Source organism: Lepus europaeus, chromosome 4 (genome assembly GCF_033115175.1).
Source record: "Lepus europaeus isolate LE1 chromosome 4, mLepTim1.pri, whole genome shotgun sequence".
NCBI lineage: Eukaryota > Metazoa > Chordata > Mammalia > Lagomorpha > Leporidae > Lepus > Lepus europaeus.
In genome coordinates, this window is record NC_084830.1 from 76492096 (window position 1) to 76511397 (window position 19302).

At 43.4% G+C, this 19302-nt stretch overlaps 1 protein-coding gene and 1 long non-coding RNA gene across 4 annotated transcripts in view; one reads left to right on the forward strand and one right to left on the reverse strand.

The window, feature by feature from the left end:
* Window positions 1-957: 957 nt before the first annotated feature.
* On the reverse strand, window positions 958-15248 carry LOC133757705 (uncharacterized). Of its 3 annotated transcripts, XR_009865722.1 has the most exons (4): window positions 15075-15248; window positions 5999-6176; window positions 3943-4029; window positions 960-2021 (listed from the first exon to the last, which is right to left on the reverse strand). It is a non-coding gene; the product is annotated as an uncharacterized LOC133757705 (long non-coding RNA). The 3 variants fall into 3 exon arrangements; XR_009865720.1 differs by lacking the exon at window positions 5999-6176 and having other exon boundaries at window positions 958-2021; XR_009865721.1 differs by lacking the exon at window positions 3943-4029 and having other exon boundaries at window positions 963-2021.
* Window positions 15249-15548: 300 nt separating this feature from the next.
* The window catches only part of VCPIP1 (valosin containing protein interacting protein 1), a 34725-nt gene continuing 30971 nt past the window's right edge, over window positions 15549-19302 (forward strand). Inside the window, exon 1 of the mRNA XM_062188404.1 lies at window positions 15549-18542. Within this exon, the coding sequence (XP_062044388.1) occupies window positions 15830-18542 (2713 nt within the window). The 5' untranslated portion in view covers window positions 15549-15829. The remainder of the gene's footprint in view (window positions 18543-19302) is intronic.

The window sequence follows — 19302 nt, forward strand, 5'->3', positions numbered from 1 at the left end:
GGTCATCTTCATCTTATAGCTGAAGACACTGAAACACAGGGAGGGCGAACAAGTCGCCCAAGTTCAAACAACTGGTAAACAGCAGAGCTGAGATTCCAGCCTAGACAGTTTGGCTCCGAGCCAGTGTCTGTAATCGCCACACACAACCAACCTTTGTGCTGAAAGCCAACCACCCACACCTGCACTCCTCCATCCCCACCAGGGGCCTACAAGCCAACACTAGAGCAAGAAGAGAACCAAAGAACATAAAAAGAGCCCACCAATGTGTCCTGTCATACACAATGATAACACTAATGATCAAAGATTCAGCTACTTGATAATCTTCTGTATGGTTTGAATTCTTAGGGCAGGCATGGAATACTTCCCAAATTAATAAAAATTATATGTAAAGGTAGATTTATCTTGAGAGAAAAAATAGTAATTTTAGAAAGGAAGTAGGGATTGCATCTAGGAGGGAGTTTTTATTTTAATGTCAGTTAAACTGCATTAAAACAACTTACCAGTAAGTAGTATTTTTCATATCATTAGGACAGTGGTTAAGAAACAGGCATGGGGGCTGGCGCTGTGGTGCAGGGGGTTAACGCCCTGGCCTGAAGCGCCAGCATCTCATATGGGCACTGGTTCAAGACCTGGCTGCTCCACTTCCAATCCAGCTCTCTGCTATGGCCTGGGAAAGCAGTAGAAGATGGTCCAAGTCCTTGGGCCTCTGCACCGGTGTGGGAGACCTGGAAGAAGCTCCTGGCTCCTGATCCGCACAGCTTTGGCCGTTGTGGCCATCTGGGGAGTAAACAGTCAGATAGAAGACCTCTCTCTCTCTCTCTCTGCCTCTCCTCTCTTTGTGTAACTCTTTCAAATAAATAATCTTAAAAAAAAAAAAAAAAAAAAAAAAAGAAAGAAAGAAAGAAAGAAACAGGCATGGGCCAGCACTGTGGCATAGTGGGTAAAGCCAAGGCCTGCAGTGCTGGCATCCCATATGGGTGCGGGTTTGAGTCCTGGCTGCTCCACCTCTGATCTAGTTTCCTGCTACTGTGCCTGGGAAAGTAGCAGAAGATGGTCCAAGTCCTTGGGCCCCTGTTACCCATGTGGGAGATCCAGAAGAAGCTCCTGACTCCTGGCTTCAGATCAACCCAGCTTCGGCTGTTGCAGCCATTTGGGGAGTAAACTAGCAGATCTCTCTCTCCCTGCCTCTGCCTTTCTGTAACTCTGCCTTTCGATAAATACATACTTTAAAAAAAAAAAAAAAAGACATGTGTTGAATTCCAGAACTTCTTTACTAGCTGTTCAAATGTGCCTCACTTCTCTGATTGTCTTCTTGCCTATAAATGGGAATAATACCTGTCACTTAGGGGCATTGTTAGGGTTAATTAAGACAGTATAATTAAGGTGTTTGGATCAATGATAAATTTCAAGTACTCAATATTTTCCTTTGTACAATTTCATTTTAATGGCTGAAGAGTACTCTAGGATCATTTTCAATGTTATCAATAATACAAGCCACAGTAAAATTTCCCCATATATTTCTATTTATTTCTTTAGAGTTAAATCCTACAAATGATCTCCTGGAGCAAAGGACATGAACATTCGAAACTTTTGATGCACATTATCAACTTATATAGCAATATAATAGTTCCACTGAGTTAAATGTTCCCTGTATTCTATTAAAGAGATATATCCAACCCTTGCCAAGATTGGACATTACTTTAATAATCTGTGCTAATTTTATAGTCTAACGGGGGGTGAGACCATGTTATTATTTATTTTACATAATAGCCATTTCAATTTCTTCTTTTTATATAAAGCTCATAGGTTTCTTAACTAAAGTATGAGAACAGCTCAGAAATAGGAAACAAATTGAAAATGGGTAAAGTTTTTAATGAATATATTACAGAGGTAGTATTTCAAGTTTCATGAGAAGATGAATTTTCCCCTGGTTGGGATGGTTAATTCTCCACACTTGGACTACACTTATCTGTTTTACATATTGAATTTATTGATGAGCTTTGTTCTGAAGGATTCTGTACCTGAAAACAAAATAAAAACATATTCAATGCAAGGATTTGGGACAACTGGTATTTTGCAATAAATAGAATAAGTTGAATTTATCTTTTATAGTATATACAAAAAAACATTTCCTTTGGTATAAAACATTATATGGGAAAAGCTCACTTAAATTACAAGAAAATACAAGCAGATATTAACTGATGTTGGAGAGGAAGAGGACTTTTTTTTTTTTTTTTAGGTAGAAAGAAACATCACTCTTCCATTCACTGGTTCACTCCAAAATGAATCAGGGCTGGGCTGGCACTGAAGCTGGGAGCCAGTAGCCAGGAACTTAACCTAGGTCTCCCATGTAGGTGGCAGGAACCAAATCACTTGAACCATCACTGCAGGCTACCAGGGTCTGTACCAGTAGGAAGCAGGAGTCTGGAGCTGGAGCTGGAACAGGGAATCAAACCCAGGTACTCCAATGGGCGATGCAAGCATTTTTACTGACAATTTAGCCACTAAGCTAAATGCCTACCCTTGAAGAGGACCTTTTCAAGAACAATGATGGGGCTGGCGCGCTGTGGTGCGGTGGGTTAATGCCCTGGCCTGAAGCGCTGGCATCCCATATGGGCGCCGGTTTGAGACCTGGCTGCTCTACTTCCATTCCAGCTCTCTGCTATGCCTGGGAAAGCAGTGGAAGATGGCCAAGGTCCTTGGGCCCCTGCACCCACGTGGGAGACCTGGAAGAAGCTCCTGGCTCCTAGCTTCAGATCAGTGTAGCTCCGGCCGTTGCGGCCAACTGGGGAGTGAACCATCGGATGGAAGACCTCTCTCTCTCTCTGCCTCTCCTTTCTCTGTGTAACTCTCTCAAATAAATAAATAAATCTTAAAAAAAAAAAAAAAACAATGACAAATGCAGAAACTATAACAAGAGGCACTATTTGTATTGGTTTTTCATGAAGCATGCGTCTCTGATCCAGGTTCAAAAATGCTCTCATAGCCAAAGTGTGAGGGTGCTGCATAACAGTGCCAAAAGGTGGCTCAAAGGCACTAACACTCCTACTATCTCTATCAGCATCTTCACATCACCAAAATACACATTCTGAAGCAAATAATGTGCAAAACAAGCAAATGTAACTGGAGGATATATCCTAGTCCTAGGCTCCAAGCCCTCTTGACTTAAGCCCTTTCTCTCCTTAGACATGCTGGAGCCATTAATGCCGTTTCCCAGAAAGTCACAATGTCATTAGGGTAGAAAGGCTCTGAGAAACCCTAGAAAATGAACAGAACTAATTTACTGCTATTTGGCTATAGCACTCTTCCCTCTGCTTAATATTAATATCCAGAGAATTTGTGGAATACATCCTGCTAAATTCCAGGGTGTGTGAAATGAACATTTGAACAGGAAAATGCTGTGTGGGATGTGTCTTTGTAAAGAATGTACTATTGGGGCTGGCACTGTGTTTCAGCAGGTTAAAAACATGACCTGCAGTGCCAGCATCCCATATGGCCATTGGTTCAGGTACTGGCTAATCCACTTCTGATCCAGCTCCCTGCTAAGGCACCTGAGACAGCAACAGAAGATGGCCCAAGTCCTTGGGCCCCTGCACACAAGAGGGAGACTCGGAGGAAGCTCCTAACTCCTGGCTTCTACCTGGCCCATCCCCGGTCATTGTGACCATTTGGGGAATGAACTAGCAGATGCACGATCTCTCTCTCTCTGTCTCTCCTTCTCTAACTCTGCCTCTCAAATAAATAAATCTTTTTTAAAAATGTACTATTGTCCATGTATTGCTGTTTCGCAGGGCTTAATTTGAGCTACTCTCCAGTGTGGTCTGCTGACACCTAGTGCTGAAGAACTTACACACTAAACTGCTGCCCTCCGAAATGAAAACCTTCGGTGTGCAGACTGCCTTGGATTTAAAGTCTTTTTCATCATCATCATGGTGAACTTACATCTTAGAATACGAAACGGCTTATGTAAACGATCCCCAGGCTTGGACTTTTGCTCTTCTCTCACCTATTAAAACATGTCTTATGCAACTATGGATAAAAAAAATCCAGTCAGGTACTTCTTGTTTTGCTTTTCATGTCATACGCAGGAAAGGAACTGAATCAGACTGTTTAGAGGACAGAGCTAAATGGTTCCAGAGAAGGCTCAGGCTCTTCTACAGAAACTTGATTGTTACTAGAATGAAGATACAAGCATTGCATTCAAGTAGATGCTTAAATATTATTTTCTTTAACCCCAGAGGCATCATTCAGTTTCTAAATAAGGGGGAAAGAGAGGAGGAAGAGGCAAATATAACACCACTGCAGTGAAAAGCATTCTACTGTAATAACATTGGAGATTTGGTCTCACCATTTCAAATTAACGCTAATTTAAATTGCAAAATGTTAGGCTTATGTGCATTAAGATTCAACATCTAATCTAATTTATATTAAATGTGTCTATGTTTAATAATGTCAATGCAAAATAATATCTGTACAAATACATTATCATAATAACTTCTATGGCTTTTGCTGCTAGTTCCAGATAATCACATGTCATATTTCAATTTTTATTATTTTTAAAATTTTTATTTATTTGAAAGGCAGAGAGACAGAGACAGATTTTCCATTTGCTGGTTCATTCTCCAAATGCTTACAACTGGGCCAGGCCAAAGTCAGAGGCTGAAAACTCAATCCAGGTCTCATACATGGGTGGCAAGGACTCAATTACTTGAACCATCACCTGTTACCTCCCAAGATGAGTATAACCAGGATGCTGGAATTGGAAGTGCAGCCAGAGCTCAAACCCATGCACTCCAATCTGGGACGTGAGCATTCCAAGTGGTATCTAAACCACTGTGCCGAATGCCTAACCCAAATCTCGTATTTTAACAAAAGTTCGGGAGTTCCAAAATCCAGGCATTCCAATTTTGAGTTCTACTTAAGAACTTTGTAGGTTCTAGTCCTGGTTGGGGCGTTGGGTACTAGTCCCAGTTGCTTCTCTTCCAGTCCAGGTCTCTGCTGTGGCCTGGGACGGCAGTGGAGGATGGCCCAAGTGCTTGGGCCTTGCACCCGCATGGGAGACCGGGAGGAAGTACCCGGCTCCTGGCTTCGGATCAGTGCAGCACCAGCCATAGCGGCCATTAGCGGAGTGAACCAACGGAAGGAAGACCTTTCTCTCTGTCTCTCTCTCACGGTCTATAACTCTACCTGTCAAATAAAAAAAAAAAAAAAAAAAAAGACCTTTGTAAAACTGTCTCATTCACTTTAAAATAAGGTTAGTATTTTTGAATATTGGGAACCAAAATACCCCATTGTGTATTTACTATTCCACTGACAGTGACTAGTTTTTTCAAACATAAATATACACATATACGTGTGGGTATGTTTGCAGCACTGACAGTTTACAGTATGGATTCTTTTGAGTTTGCCATGTCTAGGCTACTCTGTGAAATGCTATGACTCAACTCTTGGACCTCTTTTCTCTATCAAAATGATCATGAAACTTTTCTGTATAGATTTTGTCATGATGTTCTTTAAAGCCTTCAACCTGTACAAACATAATCTGAAAGTCCATGCAAACTCAGGCACTCAAAACTTCATGCTTTATGAAGCTCATCTGGAAGTCATAATATTTATTACTTTAGCATCAAATAACACAAAATCTTTAAAATCCCTGTAGCAGAGAATTAGTGGCTTCTGCTGCAACATTTGCTTGGCTCCCAGGCTGAAACAAACTACCACAAATGGTAGCCATTCATTCATTCAACAATATTTATTGAGGCTACTATGTGCCTGGCACAGGGAACCCAACAATCAACAAACTGCCAGCCATATGAACAGCCTTACTTACAGACTAGTGGGAAAACAGGACAATGGACAAGTAACTATAATTTCCAATAATGATTTGTGGTGTAATGAAAATGAATGGGATAAGGGAAGGGAGAAAGAGATGGAGGTGCTCTTTTGGAGATGCTTGTTAAGAAACATATTTGGAGCTGAGATTTGAGCAGACACCTACATGAATTCTCTGGGAAGAGTTTTTCAGGCAGAAGACTGGGTGCAAAGGTTCTGAGGCAGGAATGTACTTGGAGTGTTTGAAGACTCACAAGCAGGCCAGGGTGGCTGAAGCACACAAATTAGGCAATCAAAGCTTCCAAAGGCCAGGCACACAGGGTCCTGTATATTGACTATTGGGCCTTAAAAAATAAATGAATATTTCAAGAGGCATGCTTTAGAGAATGGAGGTGGAATTCTAAACTCAACTTTTTTTTAAATTTTACTTTTAAAATCAACTTTGTTGAAGCATAATTTACAAACAACAAAACACACCTTCCGCCAGCACTGTAGCACAGTAATTTAAGTCACTGCCTGCAATGCTAGTACCCCATATGGAAGCCGGCTCAAGTTCCAGCTGCTCTACTTCCGATCCAGCTCCCTGCTAATGTGCCTGGGAAAGCACAGAAGATGGCCCAAGTGTCACCCACATGAGAGAACGAGATGGAGTTCCTGGTTCCTGATTTCAGCCTGGCCCCGCCCCAGCCACGGTAGCCATTTGGAGAGTGAACTAGTGATGGAAGATCTGTCTCTTCTCTTCTCTGTAACTCTGCCTTTCAAACTGAATAGTAAATCTTTAAAAAAAAAAAAAAAAAAAAAAAACCAACACAAAAAACCCCACACATCTTAACAATAGTCTGAGGAGTTTGGGCAAATGTAGAAATCCATGTCGCTATCACCATATTCAAGGTAAAGAGAATGTTCAACATCCCCCAAAATTCTCTTGTGTCCTGTGCAGTCACTCCCCATCCTGCAACCCACAACAGAGTCAGGGACTCAACTTGGATTTTGAGATTTACCAGTTTTTTTTTTTTTTTTTAAACTTTATTTGAAAGAATGATAGAGAGGGAAGGAGAGAGAGCACCCATATGGGTGCCAGTTTGTGTCCTGGCTGCTCTACTTCCAATCCAGTTCCCTGCTAATGTGCCTGGGAAAGTAGTGGAGAATGGCCAAAGTGCTTTGGCCTCTGCACCCACATGGGAGACTGGGATGCAGCTCCTGGCCCAGCCCTGGAAGTTGTGATCATTTGGGGAGTGAACCAGCAGATGGAAGACTTCTTTTTCTCTTCCTTTCAATCTCCCTTTCTGTACCTCCACCTTTCAAGTAAATAAATCTTCAAAAAAAATGTATACAGCTGGCGCCGTGGTTCACTTGCCTAATCCTCCGCCTGCGGTGCCGGCACCCCGGGTTCTAGTCCCAGTTGGGGCGCCGGATTCTGTCCCGGTTGCTCCTCTTTCAGTCCAGCTCTCTGCTGTGGCCCGGGAGGGCAGCGGAGGATGGCCCAAGTGCTTGGGTCCCTGCACCCGCATGGGAGACCGGGAGGAAGCACCCAGCTCCTGGCTTTGGATCGGCGCAGTGCCAGCCATAGCGGCCATTAGGGGAGTGAACCAACGGAAGGAAGACCTTTCTTTCCATCTCTCTCTCACTGCCTATAACTCTCTGTCTCTCTCTCTCACTAACTCAGTAGTCAAAAAAAAAAATGTATACACCAACTATCGGATTTAACAGATGTTAACTTTTCAATATATTGGCTTCAGAATTCCCTCTCTAAAAACCAAAGAAAAACCCCAGAGATTTAATGACTAAGATTTTGAGATTTAATTTTATATAAAACCAAATTGTGCCTTGTGAATTTTAAAGGAAATCACCATTTGCCTTAACGAAAACAGGAAATGCTGAATTGAGTAACTGAGGAAGAATTTCCATGCAGTAAACATTTCTGCTGTCACAGTGGGTGCGCCCCCCTCTTCAGCATCTTGCTCCAAGCACTGAGCAAAATTCTTCTCTGCTGGGACTTTAGTAATTACTTGGTGATTAAAGTAATAACCACAGATGACAGCATAAAGCTAGGGAATGTGGCTTATATGGCTTAGTGTTCAGGCCGCTGGGCTATCTCCACGTGGTAAAGGTCGAATTCCACAGGGTAACATGTCCGAAGTGCCCCAAGGAACTGTCTGCAGTGGTGAAATATTCTCTGCCTGCGCTGGCCAGGGGAACAGCCACCAGTCGCATGTGGCTAGTAGGCACTTACACTATGCCTCCTGCAGCTGAAGTTTGTTATTTCATTTTAGTTAAATTTAGCCACCGTGACAAGTGGCTACTGTATTGGACAGTACAAATCTAGACCTTTGAAGTCCACATTAAAAAACAATTTTTAGGCTGGCATTAAGGTAAAGTGGGTTAAGCTGCTTGCAACATCGGCATCCCATATAAGCTCAGGTTCAAGTCCAGGCTTCTCCATTTCTGATCCAGCTCCTTGCTAACGTGCTTGGAAAAGCAGCACGTGGGTCCCTGCACCCACATTGGAGACCAGGAAGAAGCTCCTGGCTTCAGTTTGGCCCAGCCCTGGTTATTGCGGCTATTTGGGCGCTCTCTCTCCCTGCTCTTCTTTCTCTGCCTTTCAAGTAAATAAATAAATCCTTTGAAAAAAAAAAAGGTACATGCTATATTTGCATAGAAAAGAAGACAATGGGGCTGGCACTGTGGCACAGTGGGTTAAAGCCCTGGCCTAAAGTGCCAGCATCCCATATGGATACTGGTTCTAGTCCTGGCTGCTCCTCCAGCTCTCTGATATGGCCTAGGAAAGCAGTAGAAGATGGCCCAAGTGCTTGGGCCCCAGCACCCGTGTGGGAGACCCGCAAGAAGCTCCTGGCTCCTGACTTGGGATCAGTTCAGCTTCAGTGTTGTGGCCATCTGGGGAGTGAACAAGCAGATGGAAGACCTCTCTCTCTCTCTCTCTCTCTCTACCTCTCTCTGTAACTCTGTCTTTCAAATAAATAAAATAAATATTAAAAAAAAAAAAAGAAAAAAGAAAAGAAGACCTTCAGGAGGTGGGACAGAAGTGGGGGTGGGAGGGCGGATATGGGAGGAAGATCCACTATATTCCTAAAGCTGTACCTATGAAATTCGTATTCATTAAGTAAAAGCTTTCTTTAAAAAAAAAAAAAAAAAAAAAAAACATGATGACCTTAAATGGTGATGGCGCAAAAAACAGTTAACAAACTGCAACCTCTAATTGATAACTGATGATTTAAATTTTCTTTTTAACTTATTTTCTAAGCATTCTACAAGTAGAATAGTAACAGGATCTTCCCAGAGCACCGTACAGTCTGGCAACCAGTAATTTACAGGGTGCTGCATGGAGTAGCAGTATTAGCAACCAAAGAACTTGCTAGAAATGTAAATTCTCAGGTTCTACTCCAGACATGTTCATTCTGGGGTACAGCCCAAGCACCTGGGGTACAACCCAAGCAGTCTGTGTTTTAGTAAGCCCTCTATTTTATTCTGATGCTTGCTTAAGTTTGAGAACTACTCTTTAATGACAAATACTGCCAATCTTTCTTACCCAAATACTCTCTGCAACTCTTGTTCACAAAGTTTTTCTTTCACCTTTGAACATAATTCTCCAACAGCCTTTTGAGAATAGCTCCTTCTTTCTCCAGTTACTGCTTGATACAGAAAACAGAAGAGGTTCTGGGGCTGTGCCGGTAACTTGTCTCAAGGGGACTTGGGGTCAGACCTGAAAGAGTGAAGTGCTGGCACTGACCAAAGGCACTATTAAAAAAAAGTGAAGCCACTGGTGGTCTGGCAAAAACATACCAAAACCAAGTTCGGCCAATGGTCAACAGTTCATGCTCACTTCTTGACTCATTCTCTCAAATCAGTAAGCAGGAAAACCTTGATTTGAAGTCCAGCTCTGCTACTTGCTGGCTAGGTGTTGATAAAAATGGTAACTTTTTGGAGTTAAATCCTAGCTGTATAAGGACAATAGTACTATCTCAAAGGAGTGCTTATTTTTACTTATTTTGAAAGAGCAGGTGAGAATAAGAGCTAAAGTGAGAGTGTAAGAGTCAGAGAGAGACAGACCATCCATCCATCTACTGGTTCACTTCCCAAATACCCACATCAGCTGGGGCTGGGCAAGGAAGCCAAGAGTCCAGGACTCCATCTTGGTCTCCCATGAGGGTATTAGGGGCCTAAGTATGTGCCCCATCACTGCTGCCTCTCAGGGTGTGCATTAGCAGGAAGCTGGAACAGGAGTGGAATGGGGACTAAAACCCAGGCACTCTAATACAGCATGTGAGTATCCCAAGCAACACGTTAACTGCTGTACCAAGCATGAGTTGCACTTACAGGAGTGTCTGAAAGACCAAAGAAATATATTTAAAAACAGCTGCCCCATTATAAGCCCTCAATAAATGTTTCATAGTGTTTTAGTATTTGTTTCCTGTGCATTTTGATTAATCATGTGCTTTATGTATGTACAATTTACTTTAGCCTTCTCTTCTATTAAATGCTTAGCCCCACTGGGACAGAGCTGGCCTTCTGCATTCCTTAAATTCCTATTTCGGAATTCAGTCTCACCCATGCCCACCACAACTTTAACAAAAGCTTGAGACTGGAGGTCAGAATATATGTGGTAGGGATCTGGAGCAAAGCAGTCTACTCTTGGTATAGATGCACATTTTATAAGAGCAAGTATGTATGAGCTGACTTGTATCAATCCCAAAATTATGATCTCTTTACTAATGCAAAATATAAAAAATCAAGAACACTGATGCTTGTACAGTTGCTAAAAGTAAATGACTTTTGCTTTAATATTTACCATGCTTTTTTAAAGCAATACAGGAAGTCTAGAAGTTTCATCCAAAAATGATGAAAATAATGGGTTTCAGTTTTAACTGAATTTTGGCAGTTCAGATACTAGAGATGCTGGGATAGTGGAAGAGGTTTGTATCAGAACAGCTAACCATAGGTGCGCAGCTCATTTTCCGATCTGGAATACCAAGACAAGAACAAGATTATCTATTCCTCAAAGAACCTGAGAAATTTAATTAGGGAGCAGGCATTTAACCTAGTGGTCCAGATGCCTATGTTCCACAATAGAATGTCTGCTTTGATTCTGAGCTCCAGCTCCCAACTCCAGCAGCCCACTAAGGCAGACCCTGGGAAGCAGTAGTGATGGCTCCATTAATTGGGTTCCTCCCTGTACAAGGGACACCTGGATGGTGTTGAGCTCCTGGTTCTTGACTGGCTGACCCAGCCTCAGCCCTTGAGGTATGAACCAGCAGTGGAAGCCATCTCTCTTCGTCATTAAAAAATAATACTAATAAAAAAGAAAGTTAATTGGGCAATTAGGTTAATCTTTTTCTTTTTTTAATTTTTGACAGGCAGAGTGGACAGTGAGAGAGACAGAGAGAAAGGTCTTCCTTTGCCGTTAGTTCACCCTCCAATGGCCGCCGCACCACGCAGATCCGAAAGCAAGAGCCAGGTGCTTCTTCTGGTCTCCATGGGGGTGCAGGGCCCAAGCACTTGGGCCATCCTCCACTGCACTCCCGGGCCATAAGAGAGCTGGCCTGGAAGAGGGGCAACCGGGATAGAATCCAGTGCCCCGAGCGGGACTAGAACCCGGTGTGCCGGCGCTGCTAGGCGGAGAATTAGCCTGTTGAGCCACGGCGCTGGCCCAGCAATTAGGTTAGTCTTAACTAGGTAATTAAGATCATAGAACATAGTGGGGAAGAAAGGAGCACATGGATTTCAGTTAAGGGTTAGAGGCTTTCTGTGCTCCCAGGGCTATATAAGAAAACAGTGGGCCGGCGCCGCGGCTCACTAGGCTAATCCTCCGCCTGCGTTTGCTGGCATCCCAGGTTCTAGTCCCGGTAGGGGCGCCGGGTTCTGTCCCGGTTGCTCCTCTTCTGTCCAGCTCTCTGCTGTGGCCCGGGAAGGCAGTAGAGGATGGCCCAAGTACTTGAGCCCTGCACCTGCATGGGAGACCAGGAGGAAGCACCTGGCTCCTGGCTTTGGATTGGCGCAGTGGCCATTTGGGGGGTGAACCAACAGAAAAAGGAAGACCTTTCTCTGTGTCTCTCTTTACTGTCTAACTCTGCCTCTCAAAAAAAAAAAAAAATAAATAAATAAATAAATAAAATAAAAAGAAAGAAAACAGTGTATAATACCTTTGCCCTAAAAGAATTTTCAGGGGCTGGCACTGTGGCATAGCAGGTAAAGCCACCGCCTGCAGTGTCTCTGTCTCCGCCTCTCTGTAACTGCCTTTGAAACAAATAAATAAAAAAATTTTTTTTTAATTTATTCTCTTCTTGTAAGTTTCCATGCCTTCTAAGTGCCAGTAAAGAATTAACTCACAGGCATGGTGTTGTGGTACAGCAGGTTAAGCCTCTGCTTGTGTCACTGGCATCCCATATGGGTGCCAGTTCAAAAGCTGGCTGTTCCACTTCAGATCCAGCTCCCTGCTAATGTGCCTGGGAAAGCAGCAGAAGATGGTCTATGTCTTTGGGCCCCTGTACCCATGTGGGAGACCCTGAAGAAGCTTCAGGCTTCAGTTTGGCCCAGCCCCGGCCCTTGAGGCCATTTAGAGAATAAACCAGCAGATGGAAGCTTGCTTGCGTGTTCTCTCTCTCTCTCTCTCTCTCACATCCTCTCCCCTCCTCTCTTTGTAACTTTGCCTTTCAAATAAATAAAAAAAAAATTAAAATAAAAAAGAATTCATATACTGAATGTGGCATTGTTAATACCACTGACCTTTTATTTATGTTCATTTTCTTTAAGAACTTTGTAACTACAAACTTGTTAAATGAATGACTTTCAAATTAAATGATCTAATTTATTTGTGCAACTGCTCAGGAACTTATCTACTTGCCCCCTTCCTGCAAATAATACTTCATACCTGCATATTTCTGTTTTTTCCTCAAAACCATAATTCTTTTTTTTTCAAATATTTATTTTTATTTATTTGAAAAACAGAGTTACAGAGAGAGAGAGAGAGACAGAGAGAGGGGTCTTCCATCCACTTGTTCACTTCCCAGATGATTGCAACGGCCAGAGCTGAGCTGATCCGAAGCTAGGAGCCAGGAATTACTTCTAGGTCTCCCACGTGGGTGCAGGGACCCAAGGATTTAGGCCATCTTCTACTGCTTTCCCAGGCCATAGCAGAGAGCTGGATTGGAAGTGGAACAGCCAGGACTCAAACCTGCAACCATATGGGATGCTGGCACTCCAGGCTGGGGCTTTAAACCGCTGTGCCCTCAAAACTATAATTCTTAAAACCATTACAGATGTAGTAAGAAATGAATTTAAATATAAAACTTAGTTTGGGAAAGATTGTTCTAACCAGTCAGTTCCACATGGGAAGATGAACACCAGATCAATGCAAGATTGTGCTCACTTAACAAGCCAGAGGAAGACTTTCCATTTCCTAAGTAGAGTGGGAAGGGGCTATTTTGTTCAGGTGTAATTCAGAATGACATATTCAGCTGCAATTTAAAAAGCCGGCTTCCCTATTCGTATGTTCCATCAGTAAGGGAGCATGCGGCTTGGTGATGGTAAGGCCTAAAAGCGCATGACAGGATTAGAACTGCAGACTGCTGTCATCTCATGTGCCCCCAAGTTTTAATAATTCAACTCGAAGGATTCTCTAAGAGGAAAATGAAGTTTCACTGCAGCTGTAACTACACAGCCTCAGCAGAAAATCATTTCCACTTAAGGGCATATCCAATTTCTAAACTACAAGCATTTAATGAAAAACCAGTTCTAAGAACAACCTAGGCAACTATTATTATCCTATTGTCAGAATAAAAATAATTTTTCCTGAATTAGTTTCTCGAGAAAACCTTTACTAAGAACTAACCCCTTCAAAATAGGTCATATTATCTGCCCTGTAATGAAGGTATGTTCCAGAATTAACATTTTTTCACGAGTAAAATTTGAAAAATTCCTCTCTCAACCATAATTTCTTCTGCTGAAAACTGTAGACGATTATCAGTTGCAAATCAGTACTAGTACCCTTTGTGACTGCCTATCCTGTATATAGTCCACTTCAGAGTATCAAATGCTATTTACTAAAAGAACCTTATAAGGCAGACAGTTTCCGTGTCAGCTACAAAAGACTCAAATGATCTCATGGACTGCCCTTGTGTCTCTATTGTGTTCCAAAAGTTTCAGAAATTGTGAGATAGTCCCCTTATCTAAGGTGATATTAAAGTTTCAGAAAGCAAGACTCTCCAGAATAACTGAAGGAGGCTGACTGTATGATGACAACTAAAATAACACTGGTTTTCTAGTAATATATGAACTGTTTTGCAAGAAGAGGCAGTTTTCAAACGCAAATAATAAAACAAAGGTGTAGGTAACCTACCCTGAAGCCCAGCTAAATGTCAGGTGTAACAGCTGTCTCGTAGAAAGTAATGTAAAAAGTAATTGGGATTGGGCTCCAGTTCACACTGGGACCTTGCCTTTGGACAACTCATTTAATTCCTTCTAATCTCAGTTTCCCTAACTGTAAGCGATGACAACAGTACCTGGTAAAGGTATTCCAGGACTGGTGTGAGGATCAAACATATGTGAACGTATGATGTAAACTATAAAGCAGTAGCAACTAAACTTGAGTTATTAATTCTACATAATATTGGCTTTACCTTTCCTGCCTGGGCCCACACCTGCAAAATCGGTACAGACTGAGGTCTGAATGCCTATCCAGTCACTTCACGGCTGCGTGAACTTCAACGAATCACTTTTTTTTCCTGGATTAATTTTCAGAGAGGGCTATTATGAAAATCAAATGATATCGAATATAGAAATGCTGCGCAAGGCACATATTAAGAACAAACGACAACTGTCAATATTCACAGGGAGGTGGCAGAGCTTGTAAGGAGCAAATTAAAGTATAGCTAGTTAAAAATGAAAGTATAGCAAATGAAAGTATAGCTAGTACATAGACCCTATGCACATCCCAGGTATTGTCATTTGTATGATAAACCGCAGAGACATGCAGGGAGCGTGAAACCAAATGGCGCCCCAGTGACCTCCGCCAGAGTAAGGGGGGAAAAGAGATGGGGGCTCAGGCGCCTCGGAGGCTTGGTATAGCGGTAGAAATCAGAGTGGAGACGTGGGGCATAAAAAAGACGTTAGAAGATACCTCAAGAATCAAATTCTTTCCCCCCGTTTTCTTATGTCCTCCAGCCCGGCCTAGGCCGTTCCATTCAACTTCCCAGACCGCCCTATCCCTGGACACTTATTTACCGTACCTTCTGTACTGACGGCTTTTCCACTCCCCTCCCTTTCTAGCCGTCGCGAACTTCAGACCCTCTCGTCCGACACCTATTCCTTTAACTCTTGTTTTTATCAAGCTTCCCTACATCATTCCTCCGCCTAAGAGGGCTGCGCAACTGGACGCACCGCAGGGCATCCTAGGAAATGTGGTCTCTCGGACTCACTTGTTTTGGCCACAGAGTGGGGAAACCGACAAAGGAGAGCTAGTTAAAACTACAACTCCCAGGAGGCAACGCGAAATCACCATCTTCCTCTCTGCCCCCGTTCCTCAGCCTTCCTCTTCCTCCTCTCCACGGGCGCTGGGCCGCTAGGTCTCACGGTATTTGTAGTTTCTTGTGGACCCAAGCTCTTAGCGCTCGGTAGCCAAGAGAGAGGCTAAAAGACTCTAATTCCCAGAGGGCAGAGCGGAAGCTGCGCCTGCGCACTCTCAGTGAGGGCGTGTATGTCTGTGTCTCTGAGGGAGAGAGAGCGAGAGTGAGTGAGTGTGAGTGTGGGGTGGGGTGGTGGCCGTTACGTTCGGGGCAACGGCAACGGCAGTGGAGAAGTAAGAAGAGAAACAACGTCCGGCGCTTCCGCCTTCACTTAGGAGGAGGAGGAGGAGGAGCTGGTAGGGAAAGGAAAGTGATTCGCCCTGGGCCTGGACTAGACGCGAGTCCGGCTGGTGGGGTTCTGGGCTATGAGCCTTTGAGGGTCGCTTGGGACGCGGAGCGAGACACGAGAGCCGAGAGCTATGTCTCAGCCGCCGCCGCCGCCTCCGCTGCCGCCGCCACCTCCACCCCCTGAAGCTCCGCAGACTCCGTCGTCTCTGGCGGCGGCGGCGGCGATAGCTCCGGGGGGGCTCTCGAAGCGGAGAGATCGGAGAATCCTTTCCGGGAGCTGCCCGGATCCGAAGTGCCAGGCGCGTCTGTTCTTCCCGGCCTCCGGTTCTGTCAGCATCGAGTGTACCGAGTGCGGACAGCGGCACGAGCAGCAACAGCTGCTGGGGGTGGAGGAGGTGACCGACCCGGACGTGGTGCTGCACAACCTGCTGCGGAACGCGCTGCTCGGGGTGACGGGGGCACCCAAGAAGAACACGGAACTGGTAAAGGTGATGGGCCTTTCCAACTACCACTGCAAATTGTTGTCGCCCATATTAGCTCGCTATGGCATGGACAAACAGACAGGCCGAGCCAAGCTTCTCCGGGACATGAACCAAGGGGAACTGTTCGATTGCGCTTTACTGGGTGACCGCGCCTTCCTCATAGAACCAGAACATGTGAACACGGTGGGCTATGGCAAGGACCGCTCCGGAAGCCTTCTGTATTTGCATGACACTCTTGAGGACATCAAGCGGGCCAATAAAAGTCAGGAATGCCTCATTCCAGTGCATGTGGACGGGGATGGACACTGCCTGGTGCATGCTGTGTCTCGTGCGCTGGTAGGCCGGGAGCTTTTCTGGCATGCCTTGAGAGAGAATCTGAAGCAGCACTTTCAGCAGCACTTGGCCCGATACCAAGCCCTGTTCCATGACTTCATCGATGCTGCTGAGTGGGAGGACATTATCAATGAGTGTGACCCTCTGTTTGTACCACCTGAGGGTGTTCCTTTGGGTCTGAGGAACATCCACATATTTGGCCTTGCGAATGTGTTACATCGTCCCATTATTCTGTTAGATTCCCTCAGTGGTATGAGAAGCTCTGGCGATTATTCAGCCACCTTTCTGCCTGGACTCATCCCAGCAGAGAAGTGCACTGGGAGAGATGGTCACTTGAACAAACCAATCTGTATTGCGTGGAGTAGTTCTGGTAGAAACCATTATATCCCCTTGGTGGGCATAAAAGGGGCTGCTTTGCCCAAACTGCCTATGAATTTACTACCTAAAGCATGGGGTGTGCCTCAGGACCTTATCAAAAAGTACATCAAACTTGAGGATGATGGTGGTTGTGTTATTGGAGGAGACAGAAGTTTGCAAGATAAGTACTTACTTAGGCTTGTTGCTGCTATGGAAGAAGTCTTTATGGACAAACATGGTATCCATCCTAGTTTGGTTGCTGATGTCCATCAGTATTTCTACAGGAGGACTGGGGTGATAGGAGTTCAGCCCGAAGAAGTTACAGCAGCTGCTAAAAAAGCAGTAATGGATAATCGTCTTCACAAATGTTTGCTCTGTGGTGCCCTCTCTGAACTTCATGTTCCTCCAGAGTGGTTGGCTCCAGGAGGGAAACTGTATAACCTGGCAAAAAGCACTCACGGACAGCTGAGGCCTGACAAAAATTACAGCTTTCCCTTGAACAATTTGGTCTGCTCATACGATACAGTGAAAGATGTTCTGGTACCAGACTATGGATTGAGTAATCTAACAGCTTGTAATTGGTGCCATGGCACATCTGTGCGGAGGGTCAGAGGAGATGGGTCAATTGTGTATTTGGATGGAGACAGAACTAATTCTAGGTCCACTGGTGGCAAATGTGGTTGTGGATTCAAACACTTTTGGGATGGAAAAGAGTATGACAATCTACCAGAAGCTTTTCCTATTACTTTGGAATGGGGTGGAAGAGTGGTCAGAGAAACAGTATATTGGTTCCAGTATGAAAGTGATTCATCTTTGAATAGTAATGTTTATGATGTTGCAATGAAACTTGTTACCAAGCACTTTCCAGGTGAATTTGGGAGTGAAATCCTAGTTCAGAAAGTTGTCCATACTATATTGCATCAGACTGCCAAAAAGAATCCTGATGATTATACCCCTGTAAATATAGATGGTGCTCATGCCCAAAGAGTTGGAGATGCACAAGGACAAGAGTCAGAGTCTCAGCTCCCAACTAAAATTATACTTACTGGACAGAAAACAAAAACTTTACACAAAGAGGAGTTAAACATGAGTAAAACTGAAAGAACTATTCAACAGAATATTACGGAACAGGCTTCTGCAATGCAGAAACGGAAAACAGAGAAGTTAAAACAAGAACCAAAAGGGCATCCCAGGACTGTTTCTCCCAGTACCATTCGTGATGGCCCATCCTCTGCACCTGCCACCCCCACCAAGGCTCCTTATTCACCTACAACTTCTAAGGAGAAGAAGATCCGAATAACAACTAATGATGGGCGGCAGTCCATGGTTACACTTAAATCTTCAACAACCTTTTTTGAACTTCAGGAAAGTATAGCCAGAGAATTCAACATTCCTCCATATTTGCAGTGTATTCGATATGGTTTTCCTCCTAAAGAGTTAATGCCACCACAAGCAGGGATGGAAAAGGAACCAGTTCCTTTACAGCATGGTGACAGAATTACAATAGAGATTCTGAAAAGTAAAGCAGAAGGTGGCCAGTCTGCTGCAGCACACTCAGCCCACACTGTGAAACAAGAAGAGATTGCTGTTACTGGTAAACTGTCATCTAAGGAACTTCAGGAGCAAGCTGACAAAGAAATGTACTCCTTGTGTCTTCTAGCAACATTAATGGGTAAGGTCAATTTAACGAGATGATTTATCTTGACTTAATTGTGAAAATAATATACTAAGTTTTTTTGTTTTGGAGAAGAAAAATAGTTGTGAAAATTTGATTGTATATTTTAGGAGAAAAGTAGTTGTTTTCTTTGAACGTTAGCAGATGTGATTACTAAGTAAATATTAGGGAAACACAACTAGAAAGTGAAAGTAGTTCCTCACTGTCACTAAATTTTTAAAATATATCTTATTCTTAGAATTTCTTTTTAAAAAAACACAGGCTTGTAACGTATCTCTTAAATGCCTCTTCATTTTTTTTTTATCTAAGTTTTATTGAACCTTCCCACCTTGCTCCTTTTTCATTTATTTTTAAAATCTTGTTTTCCTGTATGTCATGTGACTTCAGGACTTCCTGTTTGATGAATTGCAGTTTCTGGCGTTTTTATGCTCAATGCACTCCCACCTAATAGTCTCTCCTCCATTTCCAGCTCTCCCTTTCCCAATTAGTCACACTTTTTTATTTGTACACTAGAATTTGTGTTGAAGAAATTTCACTGCTCAGTGATCTTCCCGTTGACTTTAATAAATTATTATAGCTCATGAAAAACAGGTAGTAATATGGTTAAGAATTGTTTCTTTTTTATAAGCATAAACTAAAGGAAAATATATTAGCAATCAAATATGTAATTTAAAGCTTTAGATGATTTGAAATACTGGTCAGTGGTGCATTTTTTACATTACCTGTATTTGTTTGGTCTTTGTTTTCAAATCACTGC